General features: G+C 46.2%; 1 protein-coding gene across 4 annotated transcripts; it reads left to right on the top strand.

Annotated features, from left to right (window-relative positions):
• Window positions 1–3: 3 nt before the first annotated feature.
• Window positions 4–23,891, top strand: SLC37A3 (solute carrier family 37 member 3). 4 transcript variants are annotated; one of them, XM_083851850.1, is made up of 15 exons: window positions 4–152; window positions 2,823–2,988; window positions 3,912–4,026; window positions 6,473–6,565; window positions 7,051–7,134; window positions 8,362–8,507; window positions 9,105–9,201; window positions 10,319–10,403; window positions 11,458–11,639; window positions 14,154–14,295; window positions 15,529–15,630; window positions 17,561–17,608; window positions 18,655–18,806; window positions 20,518–20,583; window positions 21,430–23,891. In XM_083851850.1, exons 2-15 carry the CDS (start codon window positions 2,888–2,890, stop codon window positions 21,520–21,522), a joined length of 1,506 nt encoding a protein of 501 aa, XP_083707976.1. In that variant the 5' UTR covers window positions 4–152; window positions 2,823–2,887; the 3' UTR covers window positions 21,523–23,891. The 4 variants fall into 4 exon arrangements, with proteins under 4 accessions (XP_083707976.1, XP_083707979.1, XP_083707978.1 ...); XM_083851853.1 differs by having other exon boundaries at window positions 4–166; XM_083851852.1 differs by lacking the exon at window positions 4–152 and adding an exon at window positions 437–725.
• The last annotated feature ends 1,306 nt before the right edge of the window (window positions 23,892–25,197 follow it).

Genomic DNA, 25,197 nt, shown 5'->3' with positions numbered 1-25,197 from the left:
ATCCCGGGGCGCTGAGGGGCCGGTGCCGGTGCCGGCGGCGGTGCCGGTGCCGGTGCAGGACTACAAGTCCCGCCGTGCCCGCCGGCCCCTGCCTCCGGAAGAGCCGCCGCCTCCCCGGGACTTCCTGAGGGCCGGCCTGGCGGCGGGGCTCGGTACGTGGGGCTGGGTGGGTTTTGATTTCTTTATTGTCGCTGTTCTTAGGTAGCGGGCTGCCTCCGCGGGGGGCGGGGGGAGCCTCGGGTGAGGCGAGGTGAGGCGAGGCGGGGGCGGCCCCGGGGGACGGGGATCGGGACCGGGACTCGGGGTCGGGTCCCTCAGCGCCCCCCGGCCCGCCCCGCCGAGCGGGGCCCCCCCGCTCCCCTCACGACCACATCCCCGGGGCCGCGGCTTCTCCGGGCGCCTTTCTTCCCCCCCTCCCCGTTTGGAAAGGAGGCTTTTTGGCTTTTTTTTTTTTTTTTAAATAAATATTTCCGTTTGCTCGCTTTGTGCCTTGGCAGCCCCGGGAACGTTGGTTGCGGTCTTCCGTGCCCGCTCTGTGGGGCGGCAGGGTGGCGTTAAGGAAGTTTGTTTTGAGCTTAAGGGGGCTTATTTTGACCTAAAGCGGAGGGACTGCCGAAAGCTCAGCAAAAGCTTCTTCAGAAGAGCCATTAGCTGAGGGCAAGCAGCGTGAGCGAGCAGGCAGGGCAGCCTGACACCCTGAACGCGGCCCTCCTCCTTTCTTAAAGGTTTGTGCTTCGCTGCTTTGATTTCTGGGGCTTGCCCTGCCCCTTGGTTTTTTCTCCCCCTGCGGTACGAATGAACGTGGTGTTCTCAGGGCTGCGAGGACAGCCTCCTCGCTGGCTGGCCCTTCGGCCCGGGGAAAAGGCAGCACGAAGAAAGGAGAGAAGAGAAACCAGAATTTGTCTGTAAACGAGTGAAAAACATCATCGTGTGCCAGAAGGCCGTCTTTGAGAAAGCTGGCTGAGGCTGAGAAGCTCTGAGGAATGGCTATTGCAACAGTAGGGTCTGTAAAAATATATGTGGCTTTAAGGTCAAATCCGGGACTTGGCTTTAAAAAAAGCCGGGTATCTTGGACAAATAAGAGCTATATTTGCATATGGTGACATGAACCGAGTAGTAAATCTCGTGCTTCGGGCTGTAAACTGATTACACGAGGAAGGAACTTTTCCCTCGGCGTTGCACAAGTTGCGGTGTTGTGCTTTCCTCCGGAGACCTCTGTTATCTGCCATTGCGTGGTCGGGGGGGAAGAAGAAACAGGGAAGGAAAAGCAGCTCTTGCCTCTGACCGCCAGCCCGTGCAGTCTGCAGGCTGTTCGCAGGGCTGGCCTCGCCGTGCCACAGCTCCAACTGCAGGTGCTGCTTTCCCCTGAGCAGAGCCACTCAGTTTTTGTGCTGGGTCCGGTACATCTGTGTGCCGGTGTCTGCAAGATGTAGTAGCTGAGTCCCTGTTACTCAGAGGGTCTCCATGCCTTATGCTCTGTTGGAGACCTAGCCTCAGTTTTGGTGAGGGCTAATAGATCCTGGCATCCAGTGGGCAGGCGCACGTCGTCATTGAGAGAACAAGGAAGGAGGGCTGGTGGTGGAAGCTGGCTGGGCGAAACCTTTACAGGTTATTAAAGGGAAGAGCAGCAGGTCTGTGTGGAATACGGGCTTTTCTGCTGTGACCCTTTGGAACAGGGGTGGTGGATTTCTTTGCCTCTCCTCAGCGGGCAGCATGCATGAGGTGTTGGAGTGTCCTCCTGAAACGCAGCTCCCCCCGACTGACTTGTCAGCCACTGGCGTGAGCTGCATCGAGCCCTGCCGTCAGCAGCGGCACCGGTACGTAGCGTGTCTTCCCCTGCGCTGCTCGCTTAGTTGCACGGGCGCAAGTGTTTGTGCAGCTGCTTTGTGAGCTGCTGCAGGGAAGTCCAACCGAAAAGCTCCCTGCCCAGGAAACAAAAGGGAGGCGTGGAGAGACATTCAGCACTTCGCTGCCCAGCTGGGTCATTTCCCTGACTGTTTGCAGAAGCAAACTGTGCCAGCACATCTGAGGGAGTGGGATTAGCACGGCCTGAGCCAGTACTACGAAACGGCGTGGTGTATCATAGCCTTAATGATGGTGGTGTCTGGTATCTGGACATTTGGGCAGATGTCACCCATGCCTTACAGGTAGGGGCAGTGAAGTATGACTTGCCATGAGTTAGTGACAGACGGAGCTACAACGGAGGGCTTGAGAATGAACGAGCAGGGCGTCTAGCTATTGGATTTTGGCACTGTCCTCACAGCTACTTCCCTTTTCTAGCTGTGCAAGTCCACCCTTGGGTGTATTCTCTCAGCAACATCTTTAGGACGCAGTTAGATCCAAAACCATTTTTCAACCAGTAACCAAATGCTGCTTTCTTGACTTAAACTCACCGGTCTACAGCATGACAGGTGCCAGCGGAAAGTTAGCTTATTTATGACAACTCTGTAGTGTACCGCGTGTGCAAATGGTGCTGAATGGTTGTTGGCATGGGAACGGGTAAAGCTGGTAGATCTGGGGGAACTCCTTTGGTGATGGGCACTGAAGGAGAATCTGCTAGGAGGAGGACAAAAAAGAAGCGGGTTGGAGGATAACCATGGGGGTACATGGAGAATGAGTGCAAAAAGCATTTCTGGGCATGTAAGATGTCAAGGAAGGCACGGCTGATGAGATGAGTAGAAACGTGAGCCCAATTGGGAAGAAACGTCACAGAGTCATTCTTACTAACTTCCAGCTGTTTGGAGAGCAGCACTGTGTTTTGTACTTGTGCTTTAATTCTCATGCTTTCTTCTTTTCTCCCTTCCCACCTTCTTCTATTTAAGTGAGAAGAAAAATGACCTAAGCACCATCCGACCTTTGTGGCCCAGGACAGGAGCAGGGTTGGAGCATGGCTTTGCCTGGAAGCTCGCGGAGGCAGCCCGCAAACAGGGGCCTGGTGTCCCACTGCACTCACCACCACATTGCTGTCTTCCTGCTCACCTTCTTCAGGTAGGCCGAGCGCCTTTCTGCACGGAGGGGGGGGTTCATCTCACCCAATTTGGGGAGGTACAGAGCACGTCCAAGGAAGGAGAATGAGGGTGTCTCTGAGCCTTGAAAACAAACTCAAAAGCTAGTGACAACTGGTCAGGGAGTACTGCAGTAGCGGAGCGATGTGTGCTGTGCCTCTGGGGAGTCCAGCCACAAACAGGGCTCGCCCCAAAGGCAACACTGACCGTGCCACGCAGACAATGGTCCTTTGCAGAAGGGTGGAGGCGGCTGGGCATGGGGAGGGGCGTGCTGAAAGGGGGCAGGAAGCAAATCCTGTTGCTCGGAATACATTTAATGCCTGATCTGACTGAAGGAATGCTCTGTTGTTATTTCTGGGGTCCTCTCATCTTCTTTAAGTGCTGTTTGCAGGGGGCAGGCCTCTAGAACAGGGATTTCTCTGCTTCGGACCTGAGGGTCACCTAGATTTGTGTGGAAAGCTTGTTTGCTACACCTACTGACAACAGCTGGAAAAACGTGCTGCTTCTCTATAGAAACTGCTTCGTTGGTATCTTTGATCTTCACAGCAATACTGCCACTGATGCTTGACCTGTCGTTGGGAGAGCACTTGTAATGGTGGTTACCAAGATGAATGTATTCTTTTCTCTCTTTATTATTTTTTTCCTAATTGTTGCACAGTTATCTTCTCTTTTGAAAAGAAGAGAGGAACCCCTTTCCAGTCCAGACCCTGTTTCACACCTCCCCACTAAAATCAGTGTGTCCCCCCGTAATTTTGGGGGTTCTCTTACTAACAACTATCTCCAAACCTGTCAGTCCTCTGCTGCTCACTGCCTGCTTAGACAGCCTGTATCTGAATTTTGAGTCTCATCCTTTCCCACTTGACCTACGGAGATTTGACCAAACTGTGCGTGTGTTTCTTCTGGCAGCTACTCCTTGCTCCATGCTTCCAGGAAGACATTCAGTAATGTCAAAGTCAGCATTTCGAGCCAATGGACGCCCTCCTGCCTAAACAGCACAGCCCTTGAGCTCCGGCCATATGAGGTAAGGATATGAGGGGCTGTCAGGTGCCAAGAAAGACGGGGAACTTCCAGCGTGCTCAGATCGAGGTGCTGAAGAGGCCCTTTTATTTATTCCTGTGAGAGACACTTCTCTGAACGTGAGTGGGAACTTGGTGTCTGAATTGTTGTTTTCTGGATCATCAGCTGACGGTGACATCTTCCCTGGTGGTCCCCAGAGAGAAACTTGCCAAGAAATTGGTGTTCCGATGGAAATGGGGACCACAAGAAAGTCTCTGTAGGAATCGGAAGGGAGGAGGTGAGGGAGGGGGAAAGAGGGGTCCTACCTCTGAAGTGTCGGCAGCAATAAGTGAGCAGTGAATGGGGTTACAGCGCTCTTAACATCCTGGCTGTGGCTTTCTGGTGGTGGGGGGGCTGCTGCCCTGTTAAAGGGGTAGTCAGTGTAGGAGAGAAGGCGGCTCTCTGGGAAGTACTGGCTGCTTATCATAAATGCCGTTTTTTCTTGTATCTAAAAGGTATTATTTTCCAAAACTCTGAACATCCAGTACCTGATGTCTCTAAAATCCTAGCTTCGGTGAAAGCTGTGGGAGTTTTGGCAGCGTTTGCGTGCAGAAAAGGAAGCCGTGTACTGCTTGCACCTCACAAATGGGAATGCGGGAACTACCCACTAGCTCGTACCTGTAGTCCTTTTAGGAGTATGCTTGTCTTTAGCAGTGGCCTGTCCTGGTGCTTTTGAGAAGCGACAGGGAGTTCCAGGTCAGCTTCATCTGCATTACAAACCCCCAGTTAATTGAACGTTTGGCTGAGGAATAAATGCTGACTTTTTGTGACTAGTGAAAATAGTAAGTTGGGCCTGGACTTCATAGTATGGCAAAAGAGAATGAACCTCTCCGGGATGCTAAAACAAACTATGTGATGTTTCTATTTAGTTCCTTAACTGACATCCAAACAACTAGAATGCTTTGGAAGCTGTTGTGATCTTCATGTTGTATAGATGATCTAATTTTTTGCTGGATTTTAAGTGTATGTGTCCGTTCAAGGAAAAAATGGCCAAAATGGCTCTCCTTTCCTTTTGGCGTCAATTTAGGTTACCTCATTTAACAGTAAAGTGCGTTTTGATAGGCTGTCGGACCAGACTAACAACATGAACATGCTGTCAATTTTGAACTTTGATACATCTTTTTAAGTACAGTTGTTCTTTATTTTTATACTTAAAAATAATTGTTTAAAAATGTTTTGCAATTGCTTCATGAGTCGACCCTGGTATGTTTTTGTTAGAGGAACAACTTAGATCTGTACTCCTCAGCCTTTAAAGATTTCTAAGTCGTCTGGAGGTTGTGTAATGAATTTAAGTCTAATAGCAAGAGATTTGATTCTCCTATCTTTCTAAGACTCTTAATAGCTTCTGGAACTCCAGGGATAAACTGTGGTTAAAAGTTGAAAGCTAACGGTGTATAAGGAGGTATTGGTGGCTTCAAGTGGCAACAAATACTTCTCAAGGGCTTTATTAGTTCTCTTTGACACATGAGACTTACGCAGCAGCTGTGTTGATAGGCTTTACCAAAATGAAATCTCTTTAAGACGTGTAATTAGTGTTGTCTGTACAGGATGCTCTCCTGGAGAGGGAGAATCAAGCTAAAACTGACGATAGTTGCGTTAGATGCATTCATTGGTCAGGTTTGGATTGTTTGCTTGTGTGTTTGTTTGTTTGTTTGTTTTTTAATGGGGGTACAGTGGGGAGGGAGGAAAACTTTGTCCTAATTAGTGTTATTCATTCTTCAAGTCGTCCTCAAAGCTTGCTATTTTCCAGGGATTTCACTAGTCTTGTTCTGGGGACAATCGAGTCTTTTCCCTTTTTTGATCATATTGCAAATAAAATGAAACTGAGGGCAAGCACAAAAATAACAGAATTAGTGACTGGGATTAATTGTAAATAGTTTCCAACCAGTCTATTTCTTCCCCTTGTTCCTCTTGTGCTCTTTCTTTTCAGTTTGTGGTCTGTCATTTCTTATTATGGTTGCTGCCACAAATATTATAAGGGAATTATTCATTTAGTGAAGACAGTAAGATAACTACAGAAGAGACATTGCACATAAAACAGAATGTGCCTTTATTGTATTATTCATTAAGATACTCATCAGTGTTTCTGTGTAAGAAGCTGTCTAGCTGGTGCATGCTTGTTAGAAGTAGGGTTTGCATTGCCGTGTCGCTTGTCTTGATCCAGGTAGGACTAGCATTTCTCACATGGCTTGCTAGCTTGTCCTTTAAAAGTGAAACAAAGTGGCACTGGGCATCTTCTGTAGTACATAACATTAGAATTGTTCTTGATTTGGTAACTGAAGTGTTGGAGGAATAGAAGGTTGCTGGGGCCAGATGCTCTTGTGCTTTGGAGTTGCAGTTTGTATCGAAAAATAATACCACGAGCCCTGCTTTTACTTGTTTACTTACTTGTTACAATTTTCTCTCTGTAGCTCTGGAACAGCAGCCATTTATTTCCAAGTGCAGAAGAAGCAACTCTCTTCTTGGGAACACTGGACACTATCTTTTTGTTCTCCTATGCTGTGGTGAGTAAAACTAACCCAAAGCTGCCAGGCTTTGGTTAAATTTGATGGGGACCATTGCATCTGCATTTGGAGCAGATTAGCAGGATCTTCTTGGGCTCACTTAGCTCTAACTAATGCAGTTAAAAAGCTTAGTTCAGATTTTTTTCCTTTCGTTCTGTCCATTCTGTCCATGCTTGTATCCCATGTGAACATGCTTGTTAACAAATGCAAGAGTTACACCGTCAATTCAAACTTTCTCACACCCCTGCCATCGGTGGGTGGGAAAGGCAGTTCTGTTTCTCCAAGAACTCTCAGTTGAAATTTTTAAAGGTAAGAAATTTAGTGAGCAACTTAGAAAAAGCAGGGATTTTTTGGTGGCAGAAGTGGTTAAAAACAAACAGTGAGTTGGTATAGTAGCATTTGGGTCAGCTTCTACTTCATTTTAATTCTTGCAGGCCATGGATGTATGTTTTGTGGCTTTACTTCATGCTGTGTTTTGTTCTTAGGGTCTCTTTGTCAGTGGCATTGTTGGGGATCGCCTGAACTTACGCTGGGTTTTGTCTTTTGGCATGTGTTCATCTGCTCTGGTGGTAAGTTGGAACACACTAGTGTGATTTAGAAACATCTCTGTCAGGATTTAAGGGCAGGGTTCTAATTTAGGAGCAGAGGCTCTATTTCTGTGTGAACCTTGCCGTGAACTGTAGCTGTAGCTCAGTGGTCTCAAAGTCTCAGCGTAAAACTCTGTCCTGGCTGCACTTACTTCATTGTATCAAGCATAAGGCTACGTGAGATGACTCAGCTCTTCCTGAAATACCTATTTATGGGTGGTGTGTCAGAAGGAAATTCCGAAGTTTGAGGCACTGTCTAGAGACTTGATGAATAGCTTTTGTGTGAGATCGGGTGTATTTGGACATTTTGGGACTGCCTGGTGTTGCAGCTGTTCTCCAAGCCCACGTATGCTGTCATCAAGTTTTTTGCCTCCAGATGCAATTTTTGCTCCCTTCTTTAAAGGGCATGCTAACAATACTAAGCGTTCATCTGCCATTTTTGTAATTGGCAGGAGGGCATATGTCAAAAAAGTATGTCTGCCTAAAACAAAAGCATACTTCAGGTTCAAGCCGCTGCGGATCCGCATGAATCAGTCTTATCTCGTTGTGGCTTTCTGGTTGCTGAAGTAGTGGTAAAGTGTGTGGAGTGCTTTTGATTTAGCCATCGGCTACAAACCCCTCTATGGCCTATTGCATTCTGCAAACGTGTGACCACAGACATGCATCAGGCACGGTATGCCACAAAGGGTGTTTATTTGGACTGGGTTACATTTGGACTTGCAGTAATTTGAAATCTAGCTGTAGTATTTATGTTAATTTTTGCTGAGATAAAGAACTACTGAGGGTTCTGTGTTTGCACGGAGCCTTGTGGATTCACATGTCAGTAGAGTAACAAATCACGAGACTACTGTATTTTTAGTGTTGTTCCTACAAGTATTTGCCTTGCTTCTGCTCTCCGATTAGGACTGCTGTTTACAAAAATAAGTCTTTGGGAGTGGAAGCGCCCTGCTAGTGCGTGTATCTCACGAGTTGTTTGGGCTCTGGAGTTAGTGCTGCGGTGGCTCAGCAGAGGGTGCTGTTAGCTCTGAGCCATTCCTCAAACAATACCAGGCCTAGCTCTGGCCTGGCCCCTGCGGGGGACCTTCCCCCTGAAATATTATTACTTCTTTAACACCTCGCTCCTGGCTTCTAGCAGTAGTCTCATGGTTTCTTTTGTGTGTGTGTGTGTGTGTGTGGTTGTGGGTTTGTTTGTTTTTAATTCCTCTCTAGGTATTCTTCTTTGGCACGCTCACAGAATGGTTGCATTTCTACAACAAGTGGTTCTACTGCTGTCTCTGGATTGTGAATGGCTTGCTGCAGTCCACCGGTTGGCCTTGCGTGGTTGCTGTCATGGGCAACTGGTTTGGAAAAGCTGGGTAAGTTGAGTTTTCTTTAGTGACTCACTTCTCTGACACGCTGAGTACAGGCTGTGCTGAAAGTCTCAAATAAAAAAGGCACAACTCTATTTTGTCAACTGTTAGGTCAGAATTAAAGCAATGTGGGATGAGACATGCCTTTCTAGTTACCATTCTCTCTTTTCTTCTGGAGCCATGGAACAGTTTGGTGTGAACACAGTTGTGTGTGCTAAAGGCACAGGGTCAAACTTGGGAAGTTTTGTAGTGCAGAGTGGCTGAATTCAAATTGTTCTGCCTCTGGAAAACCTGTTTCTGACCACTTACTGCTAAGGAGACCAAATGGAAACTAACTTTTACTGCAGTTTTGAGCCTGTCACTTGGGGATATTGCAGATGAGCTATAGTCATGGCTTGTAATCCTGATATTGCCAGCTTGCTTCTGCTGTAATGCAAGTGGTTCAGGATAGAACATTTCTTGCTTATTGATTTGGTACTCCCAAGTTACTCTGTTGTAACTTTATAGATAAATTGAAGTTCATTCTAATGTTATATGTCTGTCTAGCTCCTGATGTCACCTCTCCCTGCATCCTCCCTTCCAAATTCTCTTCTGTTTCTGCAGGAGAGGCTTTGTGTTTGGACTCTGGAGTGCCTGTGCATCTGTGGGAAATATCCTTGGGGCATTCCTTGCCTCCTGTGTTCTCAAATATGGCTATGAGGTAGGTATTGCTGTCTGGCTTCTAGCTAAGGCTGCATGTCTGGGTTATGCAGAGACTAGTTTCTTATCTTGTCTCTGAAAGATAATAGAAATATTTTTCTTCTTATCTGAGTGTCCAGTTTCATTTTCTGAAATTCTGTGGTAGGAAGCAGCAGGCAGAATAGAAGGGGTATTCCTTTCCTGACCCTTCAGACTTAGGCGGAATGAACCTGAGACTTCTCTGCAAACATGACTGATATTTTTGAGGAGCCCTAATGCTGTCGTGTACCCTCTTCTGTTTTGGGTGGCTCAAAATGCTCTTCATCCATCACAGGTTCTCATTAAACTGAATTCACTGCTGCTGAGTAGTGGTGAGGTTTCGACAGACATGGAGACATAGTGTATGGCTGGGAAGAGGCCAGGCATGGTTTATGTCGCTGTAGTGCAGGCAGCAGGCAGTTGAATACAGGGAATGTTTGTGAACCTTTGCATGTTGGGGCACATGACCTACGAGGACAGACAAACAGGGCTGAGCTTGTTCAGGATGGAGAGGAGGAGGCTTAGGGGTACCAAGTAGTAGCCTTCCAGTGCCTATGTGAAGGCTGATGAGAAATCACAGCCAGACTCTTCTGGGTTGCAGGGTGAGAGAGCAAAAAACACTGTACAAGGTGAATCAGGGAAGTTTTCAGCTGGATGTTTGGAAAAATATTTCACTGTGAAGTTACTTAAGGACTGGAACAGGGGCCCGAAGCCTGGAGAATCTGCTTTTGGAGGGTTTCAGGACCTGGTTGAACAGACCTCTGAGCAACCTGGTCTGAATTTGGTGTTTGACCATGCTTTTGAGCAGTCCCTTCCAGGGTAGTTGGATCTGTGGTTGTGTTGGGTGAGCTCCTTCATCACTGCTGACACCTCAGGAAACTAAAACAGCTTTGTCCATGTGGTCTTTCAGCCTAGCTAGAACCAAGTCTTTTGAGGAGATGCAGAGGTCATTTGTTTCCAAGTTTTATGGATATAGTCTGGGTTTTTCTAACTGTATTTAGTCTCTGACAAGGTTGGAATATAGAGAGATCCTCGTTGATCAAGGAAGCCCATGTGACTGAAAGCCTTTTAAAAATAATCTTTTACTTATTTATCTGCAGTATGCTTTCTTGGTGACTGCCTCAGTCCAGTTTGCTGGAGGAGTCATTGTCTTCTTTGGGCTCCTGACTTCACCAAAGGAAGTGGGTAAGTAGAAGGGGGCTGCAGCACTTCAGTCCCTTCATGGAAAGCAGATTTGCAGCTTTCCATGTAGTACAAAGAGTGCTGCTTGTTCTGACAGCACCAATCCTCAGGATTCTTACGAAATGGTGTTCCACTTTAGTGTATTTAATGCAGCAAATGCTCTCCTTACCAAGATCACTCTAAATGCCGTTGTGCATCATCTATGTAGAGTCTGGGTATTTTTTCAAAGCAAGATGAAACAGCCTGGCTGTAATGCTTCTATTAGGATGTGCCTAGTTCTCAGTTTTCCTTCACCTGGAAAATCAGTATTTTTAATTTTTTTTTAAGAAACAGTGAGCAAACTAATAACTGGCTGTTGCAGGAAAAACCTGTGGCAGGCCTTAGCTCAGTAGTAGGAAGGGAAAGTGCTTTTCGTGTGCAGGTTCCCAGTAGCCAGTTAAACAGCTCTCAGGCAGAACATGGTCCTTCTCTGAAGAGGCGGTGGCTTGTGTGTAACAGGAGAACAAAAGAACATTCAGGCTTTGACAGGGCCTTGGAGGAGGTTTCCCAGGTGCCTGCAAAGGCTGTGAAGTTGGTAGCACTAACACCACCATAAAGAGTGTGCGTATGAATGCTCAGCAGCCCAGAAAGCTCAGTGCAGTCCCTAGGCCTTTGTTCCAGGCAGCAGCTGTCTGAGCGGCTGGCGGCACGCTCTGCTTCCACACGCAAGGGAGGTGGTAGCCAGGAGCCAGGCTGAAGGGTCCCAGCAACTAAATAACGGGGGAAATGCACTAATGTGTTGTCTTCCAACTAATGGCCAGACATTGAGAACAGACAAAGCCGGCGCCAGGATCAGACAGAATACTTTCAAGAGCGTTAGAAGATAAAGGGTAGAACCTGGCGGCGCTGCAGAACACCATCTAGAAGAGTTTCTAAGCCAGAGGATGGAGGTATGGGAGAGCAAGGGAACTGCTAGAAGTGAGAATCGCTTACAAGAAGCGGGCGTAGCTTTAGAGTGGGGAGAGGGTGAGCAGTCTGCAGTCCCTTGTCCCTGTTGCATATCCCCTGTGTATCTTAGGCCTTCCTGAGCTTGGAGCAGACGAAGAAGGCAGTGTCGAGGAAGATGCCAACAGACCTCTAATGGGTGATGACGATGTGGATGATGATGACCGCAACTACTCCATTCAAGCAGCTGACACCGACAGCCAGCCAAAGGCCATTGGCTTTTTCCAGGCTTGTTGCCTTCCAGGTGTAATACTGGTGAGGACCCAGATTCTTGAGTGGGATCTGACTTCTTATGTTGTTAAATTTAATCCTGACTTTTTGTGTTGTCAGCATTTGTTGACGTGATTGTTAACATGTCGACCGTGTGTTTTAGTTATCAACATTTGACTTACGCTGCTAAAACCTTGGGTTTGGGGCAGTTAGCCTTGTGCATATGCATTATAATAATGTCCTGGTATGTGGTTGCATGTTTTTCTTCCCATGGGTCTCCTGCTTCCTTCAGTGCATGCAATGAGCCAACCAGGGCAGCAGATCCTGCCCTTTTTGCTACTGACTTTAGAAGGGAGTCCGTGAGCAAAGGCAGTGGTTGTGGGATGCTTTCTTGGTGAGGCAGCTGCACTAACCCAAGAAAACGGATTCTTACTGTTAGCAGAGCATCGCACCAAACTCTGTAGCACTGATATTTGGGTGTGCTTTTTAGTTACTTTAGAGCAGAAATCTGGCCTGAAAAGCCTTAATCGACATGATGTAGCGTGACAAAGTGGGTGTTTTTAAAATACAACTGGAAACAAGGCCTGGTGATGCAATTTCCGCATATCCTCATCCTGTCCCCTGTGTGAGAACTTGTACTTCTGCATTGACAGTGTTGCCCAGTTTGTGGATTTGATCCAGTAGAAAAATTAATCTACCATTAAAAAATACTGTTAGTTTTCTGCGCAAGTGGACTATATGCCCTCTGAATACTGGAGCCAGTATAAGAAAAGGGACAGGAGGGCTGGTTTAGTACAGTGTGAACTGCTGGGATTTGATCGTGAAGCGGAACTACTGAATGGACGGTAGTGTCAGATAATGGGTTAAGCAGCTGGTTGTTGTGATTAAGGCAATGCAAAATCTAGAAAGGATTGGGTAAATTGTCATCACCAAGTGTGCTGAACAACTACAATTCTGTTGTTAAGGCCTTGGTGGAGGGATGGCAAAATAAAACATAGCCATCTTGAGTTCTTGCCTAATATAGCTAAATGCTGTATCAACTATGCCTTGGTTTTGGTGGTGCTAAGAATGGGATGCTATACAAAGAACCTTAAGTTTCTAAGCAGTGGCCGAGGCTGCCTCAGTTGGTGTGGCTTTTTTCGTTGGCCAGAATATAAGGAGGTACTGTACAACTGGTGTTGCTGCTTCTATACTTGGGATTTTGAGGGCATCTTCTGTGTACTAACACAGCAATGTGAACACCTCTGAGCCTGTGAGTTTTATCTGATGTCAGATCAGTGACCAGGCAAGCCGGAGTGCTGTCAAATCAGCGAGTGCGAAGCCAAACGCTGAGAGAACCTCCAAAGCTCTGTCGCAAGTCTACAAAGATTTCATTTGACTTATTTTTCTGTAGTTGCTCTCTTCTGCTGAGTGATATGGTTGGAAAAGTTTCAGTGTAGACAGCTTTCCCTTGGGCCTCTAGCAATTCAGTGTTTAATTGGTCAGACAATCTGGCTGACAGTTTCTAAGCATGTTGTAATAAATATTGCTTTGTACAGTGCAAATCTTCACACCCAGAGGCAGGAGAACTCTGCCAATCCTACGCATTACATATGTGATGAAGGTTAGTTTGTTTCCTCTAAAAGTGGAAAAGCATTGAAAATACAGCAAAAATGATGTATTTATTAGAAGAATTTCAGAAGAGCTGAATTTGTGGTGTTTGATATATCAAAATATTCTGCTTTTTAAAATTCAAGGACAACTGCTTGTGTATACATACAGCCTCAAAAGCTGTGGTCCTAGCAGGGTATTGTTTCATTAACTCATTTAACTCTTCAAATATGGGTTCCTTAAAGTGCTGTGCCAGTGTTTATCAGGAGGCATTACTGCAGTAGTGTGCCTCATCCTGCCGCATGCTGGGTCAGCGATCCCAGAGAAGGAACTGTTGGAAGGCTCTAAAGAAGGAGATCTGCTAGCTAAGGAGCAGGCAGAGGCAGGGGGTTGTCTCAGCTGTTGTGTTTGGAGGCATGTGCTTAGCTTTGGCCAAACCTTTCACCTTGTGCTCTTGTGTCCTGGAATACTTACCTGGGGGTCATGAATGAAGCTTTCTCTCTTCTGGTGCTGTAAGCAGGTGAGCCTTCTGAACGACAAAAGGCAGCAGCAGAGAAACTACTTCACGTAACTTTGTTCAGTGTGATGCACAGATGACTAAATCTCAGGCTTGTTTCATGTCATATGGTTGGCTCCCTTCTCTTCAGAAAGTGAATTAAATTTCTTGTTATGTGGTTTTTGGTTTTTATTTTTGAAGCCTGGTGTCAGTTCCTCTCAAGATTGCATGGGAAGCATTTTAACCCATTGCACTCAGTGAAAAGAAAATAACCTTCTTGACAGTGATTTCTGTATTCCCGGGTTCCCTTTGATGTTCAGCATTAAGCTTTCATAATGCTGCCTTCTTAAATGAAATGCAGAAGCACTTCCCTCTGAAAGCTTCAGCTGGGTGTAGAGCTTTATGGGAAGAAGCAGAAATGCTGCTTGCGTTTCTCAAGTGCTAACTGTTTTCTGGCCCACTCTTTGTTCCAGTATTCTTTGGCCTATGCGTGCTTGAAACTGGTGAATTACTCCTTCTTCTTCTGGCTGCCCTTCTACCTCAGTAACAACTTTGGTTGGAAAGAAGCAGAAGCTGACCAGCTCTCCATCTGGTATGATGTGGGAGGAATCGTAGGTGAGTGTGCAAGTGAATGACATCTTCCTGCAGCTGCCCTGCTAGCGTTTGGAAATGCAAGACAGCAAGTGCAGCTCAGAGCAGTCACGTTCAGTGGGCTGTAGCTGTTTACTGAATATATAAAAAGGCCAGTTATGTATGTGGCTGCTGGGCCGTGGTCTAAAATGCATAGCAAAATGTCCCCCAAAGAGTTCACATGTGATTAAAGGACAGCGTGGCATTCTTAGACACTACCCCCAGCAGGCATTTTTCTTTACTTGCTAGGGCTTCCTGAGAAGTGCCCCGTACAAGGTGTCTCAACTGCTTGCTACCTCCTTTCCCTCAGGTACCCTTGAGGGAGAGGTGAGGTCTGCACTATTGGGTTCTGCACGATACCTTCTGTCCTTGATTTTTAAGAACAGGCTCAGCACAAAACTCAATAGAGCGGACACAACTCTGTTATCTTTAGTGAAATCAAATGTAATTGCATTTGTGTCTGCTGGCTGCAAAATCTGCCCCTATTCCTCCAGCATAAAGAACATACCGTATATGTGATTAGGCTTCCACACTCCCGTGTTCAATTTCTTGCTTTATTACCTAGTCCAGTTAGCTTTCCTAGAATAGACATCCTTGTTTTGGTTTTTTCAGGGTCAGTTTTTCTGTCTCTGTGGCCTTTCTTTTATTATGCTTTCTCAAACATTCTAGTTTTTACCAGCAGAGCGGTTCCTGTGGAGGTAGCAGAGATGCATGAGGTGATTTGTATCACCTATCAGAATTTGTTGCAATTAGCTCTGCACCTACCCTAAGTAGGTGAGACAGCAGGGAATGTGAGCCCCCTGTGTGCTTAATGCTTTCCCTGTGAAAAAGAACTGCCTTCTCCTGTACTTTCTATTAAAGAAAGCAGCTACAATGTTAAGCTTGCTCACATCCAGAGTTGTGGTTGCTGTGATGGTCCTACAGGGGAAGGAAAAGGAAAGCAGGAGCACTGACTAGTTGCATGCCAAGACGAGGGGGAAGAAGTAATAAATTCCTGTGAAAGTGGCACGAGTAGTTTTCTCTGTTCTGTCTGGACCACTTAGGTGTACAGTTGTCTCTGTGTCTGGGGTGTAAGGGTGGCAGGAGACGTAGATTTTCTTGACAGTCCTGAAAACTACCTTAATGAGAAGGCAAGAGGCCACTGGGCTCAGTAAAATGACTTAGCTACGTTCAAGGTGTTAGCATCCTAAGCCTGATGATGATTTATTTTTTTTGTAGGTGGGACTATCCAGGGCTTGATTTCTGACGTGCTACAGAAGAGAGCCCCAGTGCTAGCAATTAGCCTGCTCTTTGCTGTAGGCTCTCTCTTTGGATACAGCCGTGAGTATGTTTTTGTTGTATAGTAATCAGGGGTTCATTTGGTGCTTCTCAAAGAAAACCAAGGTACAGCCTGTTCGGACTGTTCTCTGGTCTTGAAGCTGCTTCTGGATCAGGGTGGTGCCTTGTGGTGTATTTTACTTGGCGTGTGGCACTGCACAGAAAGAAATCTGTTATCTGGTTAATGAGGTGGAAAAGAATTTTCTAAGCGGTAGGATTGCCCTGCGCCGGTGAGTTATGGTACTAATCCTTCTCCAGTGTCAGTGAGATTTCTGGCGTCGTCATTGTATCAAAACCACAACTGGCAGAGCAGGAAATCGAAGGCGTGCCTCTGTAGTAAGAGGAAGGAGAATCTGGGGACAGAGCTGTGCTGAAGTACATGTGCTACAAAGAGGCAGCAGCTCTTAGGCTTCACCACTTACGCTTCTGTAAGTGGTAAAATTGAAGAGTTTCTGCCTGTTACAGTAGATACAGCTCTTGGTTATTGATTATTGAAAGGAGTCCGTCAGGTAGACTGAGTAGGGCAGGCAGGTCTTGTTTCTGTGAGACATCTATGAAGCTCTTCTAAGGGTAGCAGTTTTGTATCTTGAGACATATTCTCCAGCGGTACCAGAGTGCTTTAGCTCACTTCGATGCCATTTCTCTCATGTATGTTTCCCTCTAAAATGAGGTGGTGATACAGGACAGCTTTTATAGAGCGCTTTGAGGTCAGTGGGCAGAAATCATGTCCAGAGCTGGACGTGAACTGTGAGGTGTGTGCCTTTTCAGAGGCATGCTGGCTTATTCAGGTGGTCTCAGAGTAAGGCCAGGGAGGTGTAATCATTAAATAGCAAGGGTTGGGTTTGGTGGAGTTTTGGCAGCTCTTGTGCTAACTCTTTACTGTCAAAAGTGAATTGGAAGCAAATACAGCTTTATTGCTGAGGAAGTTTGAAGCTTGTACTAGATAGCAGAGCAGCCAGAGATCCAGATGTCTTGTGCTCGGCTCGAAACGAAGTGCTGTTGAGCCAGGTAAAATGCGGAGTTATTGCGGTGTCATAATTAAATTTCCATTGGCCAAATTAGGAAGAGTTTTTATGCTTATACTGTGCTGTGCATAAGAGTGATAACGGGTTGAGAATATATGAACAGGGCTGCAACTTGTCTCTCACATGGCAACTTGACCATGCGTGGCCTGACGCTGGGGTAGTGAGTAGGGAGTTCTGATGATGCCTGGAAGAGAGGTATTGGGGAAAACAACGCCTCAGAGTCACGGAGGAACTGTGAGGGGAAAGCAGCTGCATGGACACAATATGGCTCCTGGAAAGGGAAGCAGAACGCTCAGATACCCAGGCATGGTTTTGTAAGGAGGAGTTTGAATACGGGATTTTGCAGGGTTTTTTACTTCTTGCTCAGCATTGCTTAGACAGCTGCTGGATTGCTACCTCCAAATCTAATCTCTGCAATTTAAACAAGACTTTGGAAAATTCAGAATGGGTGGAAGAGGCTGTTCAAGTGCTGAGGGAAGTACTTTATGGTGGGAGAGTCTGTGTCTAACTTCTTCAGAAAGGATTCTATTACTGTTCAAGTGGCCTTTTAAGGAGAGTCCTCTGTCTCTTGACACGAGCAGGCTCTGTGTCATGGAAAAAGGCATAACAGGGGCTGGAACCCAGAGCCAGGCAAACCTAATAATGAAATGGGGCACAAACTTTTAATGGCAGAGGTGACTTTTCCTATTGTGAAGTGCTGTCAGGGAACTTCTGGACCTTCAGTCTCTAAATGTGTTTGCAGTAAGACTAATCTCCGTAGAAGTCTAGTCACGTAGAAGCTACTGTTACTTTGTAGGTAACTGGAAAGGTGATTGAAACTGGATGTGTGCATAATTATTTCTGATCCTAAATAAATGGCATTCTGGAGTTCGTGTTTTATTTATACTTATCTGGTCTTTCTCCTGCAGGTTCTCCCAACAACAAACCTATCAATGCTGTGATCATGACAATTACAGGTATTATCTAAAATGGCACCGTTAGGCCAGTAGGCATTATATGTGTATGTACGTGATGTGTGTGTATATGTGCATTGTACAAGGATCAGTAACGCCACGTGTAGGTGGTGGCAATGCATTTGTGTGCTGTCCTCTCTGCCAGTTTTGCAGAAAGATTACCATCTGAAGCCCAGTTTATGTTACTTGTGGAATAAAGCTGTAGAAAAACTGCCTAACAAAGGGAGATACAGAATATAGACTATATAGAATAATGGACTGGAACTACGGGGGTCTGCCTTGGCTCAATATAATGGAAGGTGGATTTATGCCAAAATACCTAGCAGTGACCTGCTGCCTGAGGCATGGACACGTGCTAATTGCTGCTACCTGTGCTACAGGAACCATCACCTGTAGCAGAGAATGAGGTACATGCAAAGTTGTGAGCTGCGGCTCAAATTTGAGGGTGTTTGTCAGAGCCCCAAATGCCCTGTGTACTGTGAAAGGTCACAAGCTTTCTGTGCTCACAGACGTATGATGTTGTGTTATGGAATTAAGATTAGCCTGCATGAATAGAGCCTTTCTTTCCAAACACTCCTATTTCAGAACTCTCTGTCCTGTGGAGGTTTTTTTCTTCCATCTCTCTACCAGCCCTTGGAGAATGAGGCTATAGCGTGGGGCTGTACTGCTCCAAAGTAGGGACGTGTCTGTATCTGCTTCGTGTTGAGGGTTTGTATACACATGCTGTTCAAAAGTAGTATTTTGTATTCAGTTTGGTGCATCCTGACTGCTCTTGCAGTGCCAAATCTAATTACCTTGTTTTTGCTGCTGAACGAAAATGAGCTTGTTGGCAATTTCTGTGCGCATACTCTGGGTATGCGCGGTGTGCCAGGACTGTGCTCTTCAGCTGGGAAGGTAAGCTTCTACCTGCAGTTAGTCCGTGAGCACTGTCCCTAGAACGAGTCCTTTTCCTGAGCTGTGCATGGTAGAATCTGTGTTTTGAAGACGTTCTGCTGAGAATCCGTCCCCTTGCTTCTTTTGCACCAAAGCTGTTATCTTGGCAATTTCAGGATTTTTCATTGGAGGCCCTTCCAACATGATCAGTTCTGCAATTTCTGCTGACCTGGGGCGTCAGGACCTGGTGAGAGGCAGCAGCGAGGCTCTGGCAACGGTCACGGGAATTGTGGATGGGACTGGCAGTATTGGTGCTGCAGTGGGCCAGGTGAGGCTGCAAAGCGAAACAGAGGTGTGGGGAAGGAGACGGAGAGTCTGTTGTGGTTAGAGAGGTTAGTTCACTCCTCAATCCAAAGTTGTGTGGAGCGTGGCAGGTATGTATGCATTTATTTAAGAAACAACCATGGGAATGTGTTTTATGTTTCCAGTGGAAGAAATTTAACTAACAAATAAGCTAAGTATTCCTACTGCTAACCTTATAGCAATTTCATAAATCAAATGAGTTTGAGACATTCATATCCTGAACTGAAAAAAGCAAGACAAGGTCAGCTTCACAAAGAGTAAAAATAAGATATTTTGAAACTTGTTTAGGATTTTTGCTCAAAGGTAATGGCAAAACCTTTGCTTACAGAAAAGTTTACCTATATAACTGACTAAAATTAAAATGCCTATTATGAATGTTATGGTGTTTACAAAGTGACTTAGAATTTGCTCTTATTTTTGGTTCCCCTTTTTTATTTGTGGTTGTCTCTTGCACCCTGTAAATCCAGCACCACCTGCTGCGATAGTCCTTCAAGTATGCTGCCAGGGGCCTGAAGACTAGACTGTTGCAGAAAAGGAAGCTGACAGTGTGCCCACTGGGGACATTTTTACTTCTCAAATACAAGCGTTAGCTATGTGGAAGAACACAGTGGTGCTTTGGGAGGGGAGGACTTAGTAGGAGGATCAGAGCCAGTTCTATTCCAGGCATCCTCTAGTGCTGGTAAAATACCAACGACTTAGGCAAGGCACACGAATTTTTCTCTGAAGGGATTTGGATTTGTTCTTGTCATTTATTGCCTGACGAGTACAATCGTTCTGTCTCTTTCATAAGAGAGATGCCACTTAGATCTGTTAAGCGTGGAAAATTACAAGTGCCTCATGGCCATATTACAGTGTGCTGCTACGCTCACTTTTCTTACTACATTGTCTTCAGTGCTTCTCTCTTCCCCCACACATACCATTGAAACTTCCGTCACCATAAAAACTGGGCCTTCAGTTCTGAAAAATCCCACCCGCCTCCCATTCTAACCTCGCGTTTATTTCAGCAGAGACAGCCATGACGACATTCCGGGGGTGTGTGAATAACAGCAAACGCACAGTGAACGTGTTGGAAATTCAGTCCCTGTTCTGTGCTAACGTACCCAGAAGTGAAGAAGGGAAGCCCTTGTACAGCAGCTGAATATAAATCTGCTAATAGGGAATACATTTTCTTTTATAGACTGTGTAGGCTTGTAGAACCTGGATGCAGTTCGGAACGGACTGCAGTCTCAAGTGTCTTGCCTACGCTGAAGGGTTAAGTAGTTAGCGGTTGCACAGCTCTTGAAAATGTGTCCTGTGTAATTTATAAGCCATTCTAGAGCTTTTAGTTCTTCTGAGAGTACTTATATCCACTTATGTCCCAGTGTTCTGCTCAAAAACCTTGTATTCAGCAGAGTCAATTTGTCACCCCTTGAAGCTGTAGTTCAGTTCTGTCTCTGTGCTGCTGCGAGTTACTGTAAAGCTTCAGGATGGTACCTCTGCTTTGAGACTGTGGGCTTTGCTCAGAAAGGCTGCTGTCCTGACTCATCTGTTCTGACAGGAAAAGATCAGCTGGAAGGTTTTGTGATCAGCTCTTCATGGAGTGTTAACAGCCCACAAATTCTAGAAAACAAAAGAGTAATGTCTGAGAGTCATGCTTACCTTCCCAGTTTGAGTAATGTTTTTCCCTTTCTTTTTAGTATTTAGTGTCCTTGATCCAGGAGAACCTAGGATGGATGTGGGTTTTCTATTTCTTTATTCTAATGGTAAGAAACATCCTTTTTTTTATTATTCTTTCGCTGAAGTTCAACTTGCAGTAGAAAGTTTTTGTGAGAACCTAAACATTGTGATGTAGGCACGCAGTCTGTTTGTGTAGTATCTGCAAGCTTTGGTGCAGTTATCAGTGGTCTGTGGTGTGCCTTTGCCTCAGGGTGTCTAAATCAACGGGGTTCCTCTTACATCCTTTAAAGGCACATTGCTCAACAGGAACTGAGATTTTGGCAGACATCCAAAAATACTTGCCTAAAAATACCTGTATGCGTTTCCGAAAGTTCATTCCACCTGGTTGACTTCCAAGGCAGGACTTCCCTCATTCATCTCCAGGATACGTAATTCCTAATGTTTTCCGAGAGCTGCTTGTCTGTCAGCCCCTGAAGGTTAGTGGAAGGAGTGATGAAGATCCTGAAACTAAAATTAAAGTGTCTTGGCCTGATACACCAGTAGGAGAGGGGATGGTTCAGGCCCTGATCTCCTCAGCTTTGCTAGGGTGGTGAACGCTGTTCGATTCACCTGTTCTTCCCTGCCGGAAGCAGCAGGAATTGTTTCAGTGTCTCTGCTGATAATGGAAAAAGCCACCTTGGTAACTAGCAGGGGAGGCCAGTAGGAAGGCCTCTGGGAAGGCGAAGAGCTCGGCTTCTTCCTGAAAAGATCATGACAGCTGAAATCACAGGAGCTTCTTTGCAATCTCAGACATTTTGTCTGCTGTGTCACTCTGTTGTCACTTCTTTTAGTCCGTATCTTTCTCTGAAGGCCTTGAACGTTTGTTGGAGTGCAGGATGGTTGCGGCAGCGGTTGCTGCGTGCTAATTGTCCTGGATATGCTTCTTTCCACAGACGAGTTCAACAATCCTGTTCATTTCACCGTTAATAGTGAGGGAGATCAGATTGCTTCTGCATGAGCGGCGCCTGCGGATGCTGGCTGAGTGACTTCTGCTTGCCTCTGGGAGGACGGTTGTCTGGGCCTGACAGCAGGGACGCTAATCAGATCTCTGGGAGACTCGTTTGTTTCATCCTCCAGGTTTGGACGAACTCAGAATAGCTCTGCGAGATGTGATTGACCTGCCTTTCCAAGCTCAATATCGAAGTACCAAATACCCGTCCTGAGACCGTCCACATCATGGAGCTGCTGATCTAAGCCAGACAATCCCTGGGGCTGGTGGGTTGTCCCAGCCTACCAGACTCTTCCCTGCCAGCAGTCACGCTGGGGCCTGCTGCTGGGTGGTCTCACTGCTATACCCTTTCTTATTTATTTCTGGATGTCCTGGCCAAAGGTCAGGTGTTTAAAACTGACATTGAGAGGCTGTCTTGCAATGAATTTCGATGCTTTGTTGTGCTGGCGAAAGCATACACTGCATTTCATGGGTAGTCTATGTAGCTTTTAGAAAGGGCAAAACTACTTGGAATTTGTGCTGTCCAATTGTTTAAAAAATACTGTTGCTAAATCTCTGCAGAGATGGACCTCTGCTACCCCTACCCAATAACTCTCATATTCCAGTAGATTTGCATGGAGAGGTTAACTCCATATTTGTTTTTAGCGTTTTTTATTAATATTACTACTAATCTCTGGGAAATGAGATTTCTGTTTTTGAATATTTAAGCAGACAAATAGTGTGCAATACTTGGATAATGTTTTACTGTGATCTCTGAGAAAAAGCCTTAACAGATCCTTTGCCTCTAAAGGAACCTTGAATGGCTTTGGGGATCAGTAACGGGACACAAATACTTTCACTACCAGTTTGTTTTTTGAACTTTGATCAATACTGACCAAAATGGGATTATCTGGTGACACTGAAGAATTTGGTGTCACTGATTTCATTCTCATGAGGCAACTGCTTTTATCTCCAGCAAGGGAAAAATCAGAACTGAATTAAATGGGTTTAAGGGACCTGGCTGCTCTCAGACATGGGCTTCCAGACAGGGACAGAAGCTTCCTTGTGGAACAGTATCAAGAAGCAAGTGCTGCTGTCTCCCGTGTTCCCCTGCCTATGGCTGCATAGGCGACCTCAGACTCCAGTGTTTTGAAGCTGAGCTGTGTCTTGAAGAGGAAAATAGATGCAACTGAGGTCAGAAAATGTGACTGCACTTAGTATGGGAGTATTTGAGCATTTTGCAGTAATGCGGTAAGCAGGGAAGCTGGCTGACACCTCTAACATTTGTTGGTGCTGTTAATGGGATCACTGAATAACTTCTCAACAAATTGTTTTCTGCTTTTGCCTTGGGATGTTTCAGCAGAACTTGTGATCAAGTACTCGATCCAGCTAGTCAGCAATGCCTGGACGGGGGGGATGAGGGCGCAAAAATTCTTGGAACTGAAAATCTGAAACGTTTTTTAATGGGAAAAGTTGCCTTTTTAAAATGTACGGTGATTTGTTTTTTAATTTATGAATGTCAATTTTTAGTCACGTGACGATTGTAACGAGTGGAGCGTTATTAGTGCCTTACGGTCTTACTGTACGGAACGGTTGCTCGGTGATTGCTGCTTCTGCAGTGGTGGCTCTGTGCACAGCTTTGCTTACTGGGAAACTTGGTTGCTTCATTTTTACACTTTTTTTTTTAGAATCTTTTTCTATCTTGGTGGAGGTGATTCTTGCATTTTTGGCTAATCCTCAGAATTTCAGTGCTTGGGAAAACGATGGCATTAATCTGACAGGGGACCTGAAATCCCGTTCTTGTCTCTTCTCATTCCTATTCCAATTTTGCCTGTATAATTAGAGCAGCGGACTGAGAATCTCTCACCGTGTCCTCAGAATTATGCCCTGGGGCTGCCGTTCACATCCCAAGCTACTCATTAGCCCCCGTGCAAATAGAATCAAAACTCCCTGAAATTTGGTTCCAGAATTGATGGCGGCACCGTTTGCCCCGGCCGTGGTGTCTGAGACTCTCCGGTTTCAAATTCCAGCCTGGATGGGCTTTGTGGCCGGCCGGGCGCTAGATAAGCTGCTGATGAAAGGTGGGGTGGGAAAAGGACGTCGCCGGGGGCGGCGGGGAGGCAGGCCCCTGTAACAAATGGCTTCCTGTAAACAGTTCTGTCCCCTCTGGAGAAGCGTCAGATGTGCTGCGAGCTCTGCAAGCACGAGCTGCCCGGCAGCTCGCCTGTACGTGTGCCGCTGCTCTGAGGCCCCTGTCAATTAGCCGGGCATTCCCCTGGCTTCGGGAGTTTTGTTGTTGTTGTTGTTGTCGTCATCGTCATCCTGCGTTTTGGGTTCTGTGTATTTCCTCAAGGTGCTCAGGCAGAGAACGGTTTTCAATCTGATAATGTCCAAAATGATCTCATAAATAAACTTAATCTGACTTGATCTGGGGTGACTCATGTGCGTGCTTTACGTCGCTCTTCCCAGCACGGTTCTGCTGAGCACGCTTCTGTTCGTCCTCGTTGTAGGTGCAGCTCTACCAGCTGCTTTTGGGTCGGCTGCTGCGAAGGCCGGTGCCCTGCGTGGTGCTTGCCCACAGGGTGACAACCTCGCTGCTCCCTGACTGCCATTTCAACCAGACCCACGTGCCGTGGTTTGGCACTCTTCCCCATCAATCCCGTAAGAAGTTTTGTGAGATGCCCCTAAGAGAGATGCTTATAACGGTGTACTTAATGTTCTTAAATAAAGAAGCCAGAACATATACCTGTGGGTTGGTTTTTTAATTATTTACTAATAGGCATGTAGACATCAGGTGTTCTTCCCTTGAAATTAAACTTGCCATGTGGCTGCTGGCGCTGCTGTGCCTTCTCTCCAGTGGCTCGTTTCGTTAAGCACAAATCCACACCCACACGTAGCTGTGTTTAAATGGACACAGTGGGAAACCTTGTAATTGTGTTTGTGTTTTATAGCTAACTGTAAATTCCGAGTTGAGCACAATACTCGTTGGAAGAAAGAAAAAAAAAAAAAGCACATGCCTGCATGTTCTGGTTGCTCACCTCCAAGTAGTTTGGTGCTCTGATGCTGTTCTTCAGGAAAAGTAACTACTCTTATTTTTACTCCCCTTCTGTCTCTCCCCACTGTTATGAATAGGATTAGAGTTTTCCAACCTGCTCTAGAAGTCCTCTATGTAGAGTTTTGCTTCAGGGTCTATTTGAAGATGCTGATTGTGGCAGTCCCATCACCAGCACTGTGACTGATCCCCAGAGCCCTACGTCTGCGCAAGTGGAAGTGCGGGAGTTACTCAGCTCTGGAGTGCAAAGAAGTGCATTAGGAAATGATCTCTGGACGCTTAGCTGTAGCCCGGGAAGGGACGGGCTGTCTGACCAAATTGGTTATGAAAGAAAGGATGTGCTTCAGCCCCCTAATGCTCTTCTGTAGCGAGGAAGGTCCTTGCAATAGATGCCCTTCAAGCAACGCTCCTGGGTCCTGGTTTCCTCACGAGTCTGGAGCCAAATGGCAGGTAAGGCTGCATGGCGGCGGTTGTCACAGGGCGCTCCAGAGGAGGAGGAGCTGGGCTTCTGCCCTAGCAGCTGGGCAACCTGAGAGAGCACACGACCTTCTCATCCTGACCAAGGCCAGAACAGCATTCCCTCACGCAGGAGAGTGGGAGGAGAAGCAGCAGCGTGCTTTAAGGGCTGTCTTGTTCTCCCTGACAAAAAGAAGAAAGTGTCTGTTTGTAGAGAGTCCCGCA

This window comes from Anser anser, assembly GCF_964211835.1.
Source record: "Anser anser genome assembly, chromosome: 1".
NCBI classification, from domain to species: Eukaryota; Metazoa; Chordata; class Aves; order Anseriformes; family Anatidae; genus Anser; species Anser anser.
The sequence above is the reverse complement of the archived record's forward strand: the minus strand, read 5'-3'. Positions and strand labels throughout refer to the sequence as shown.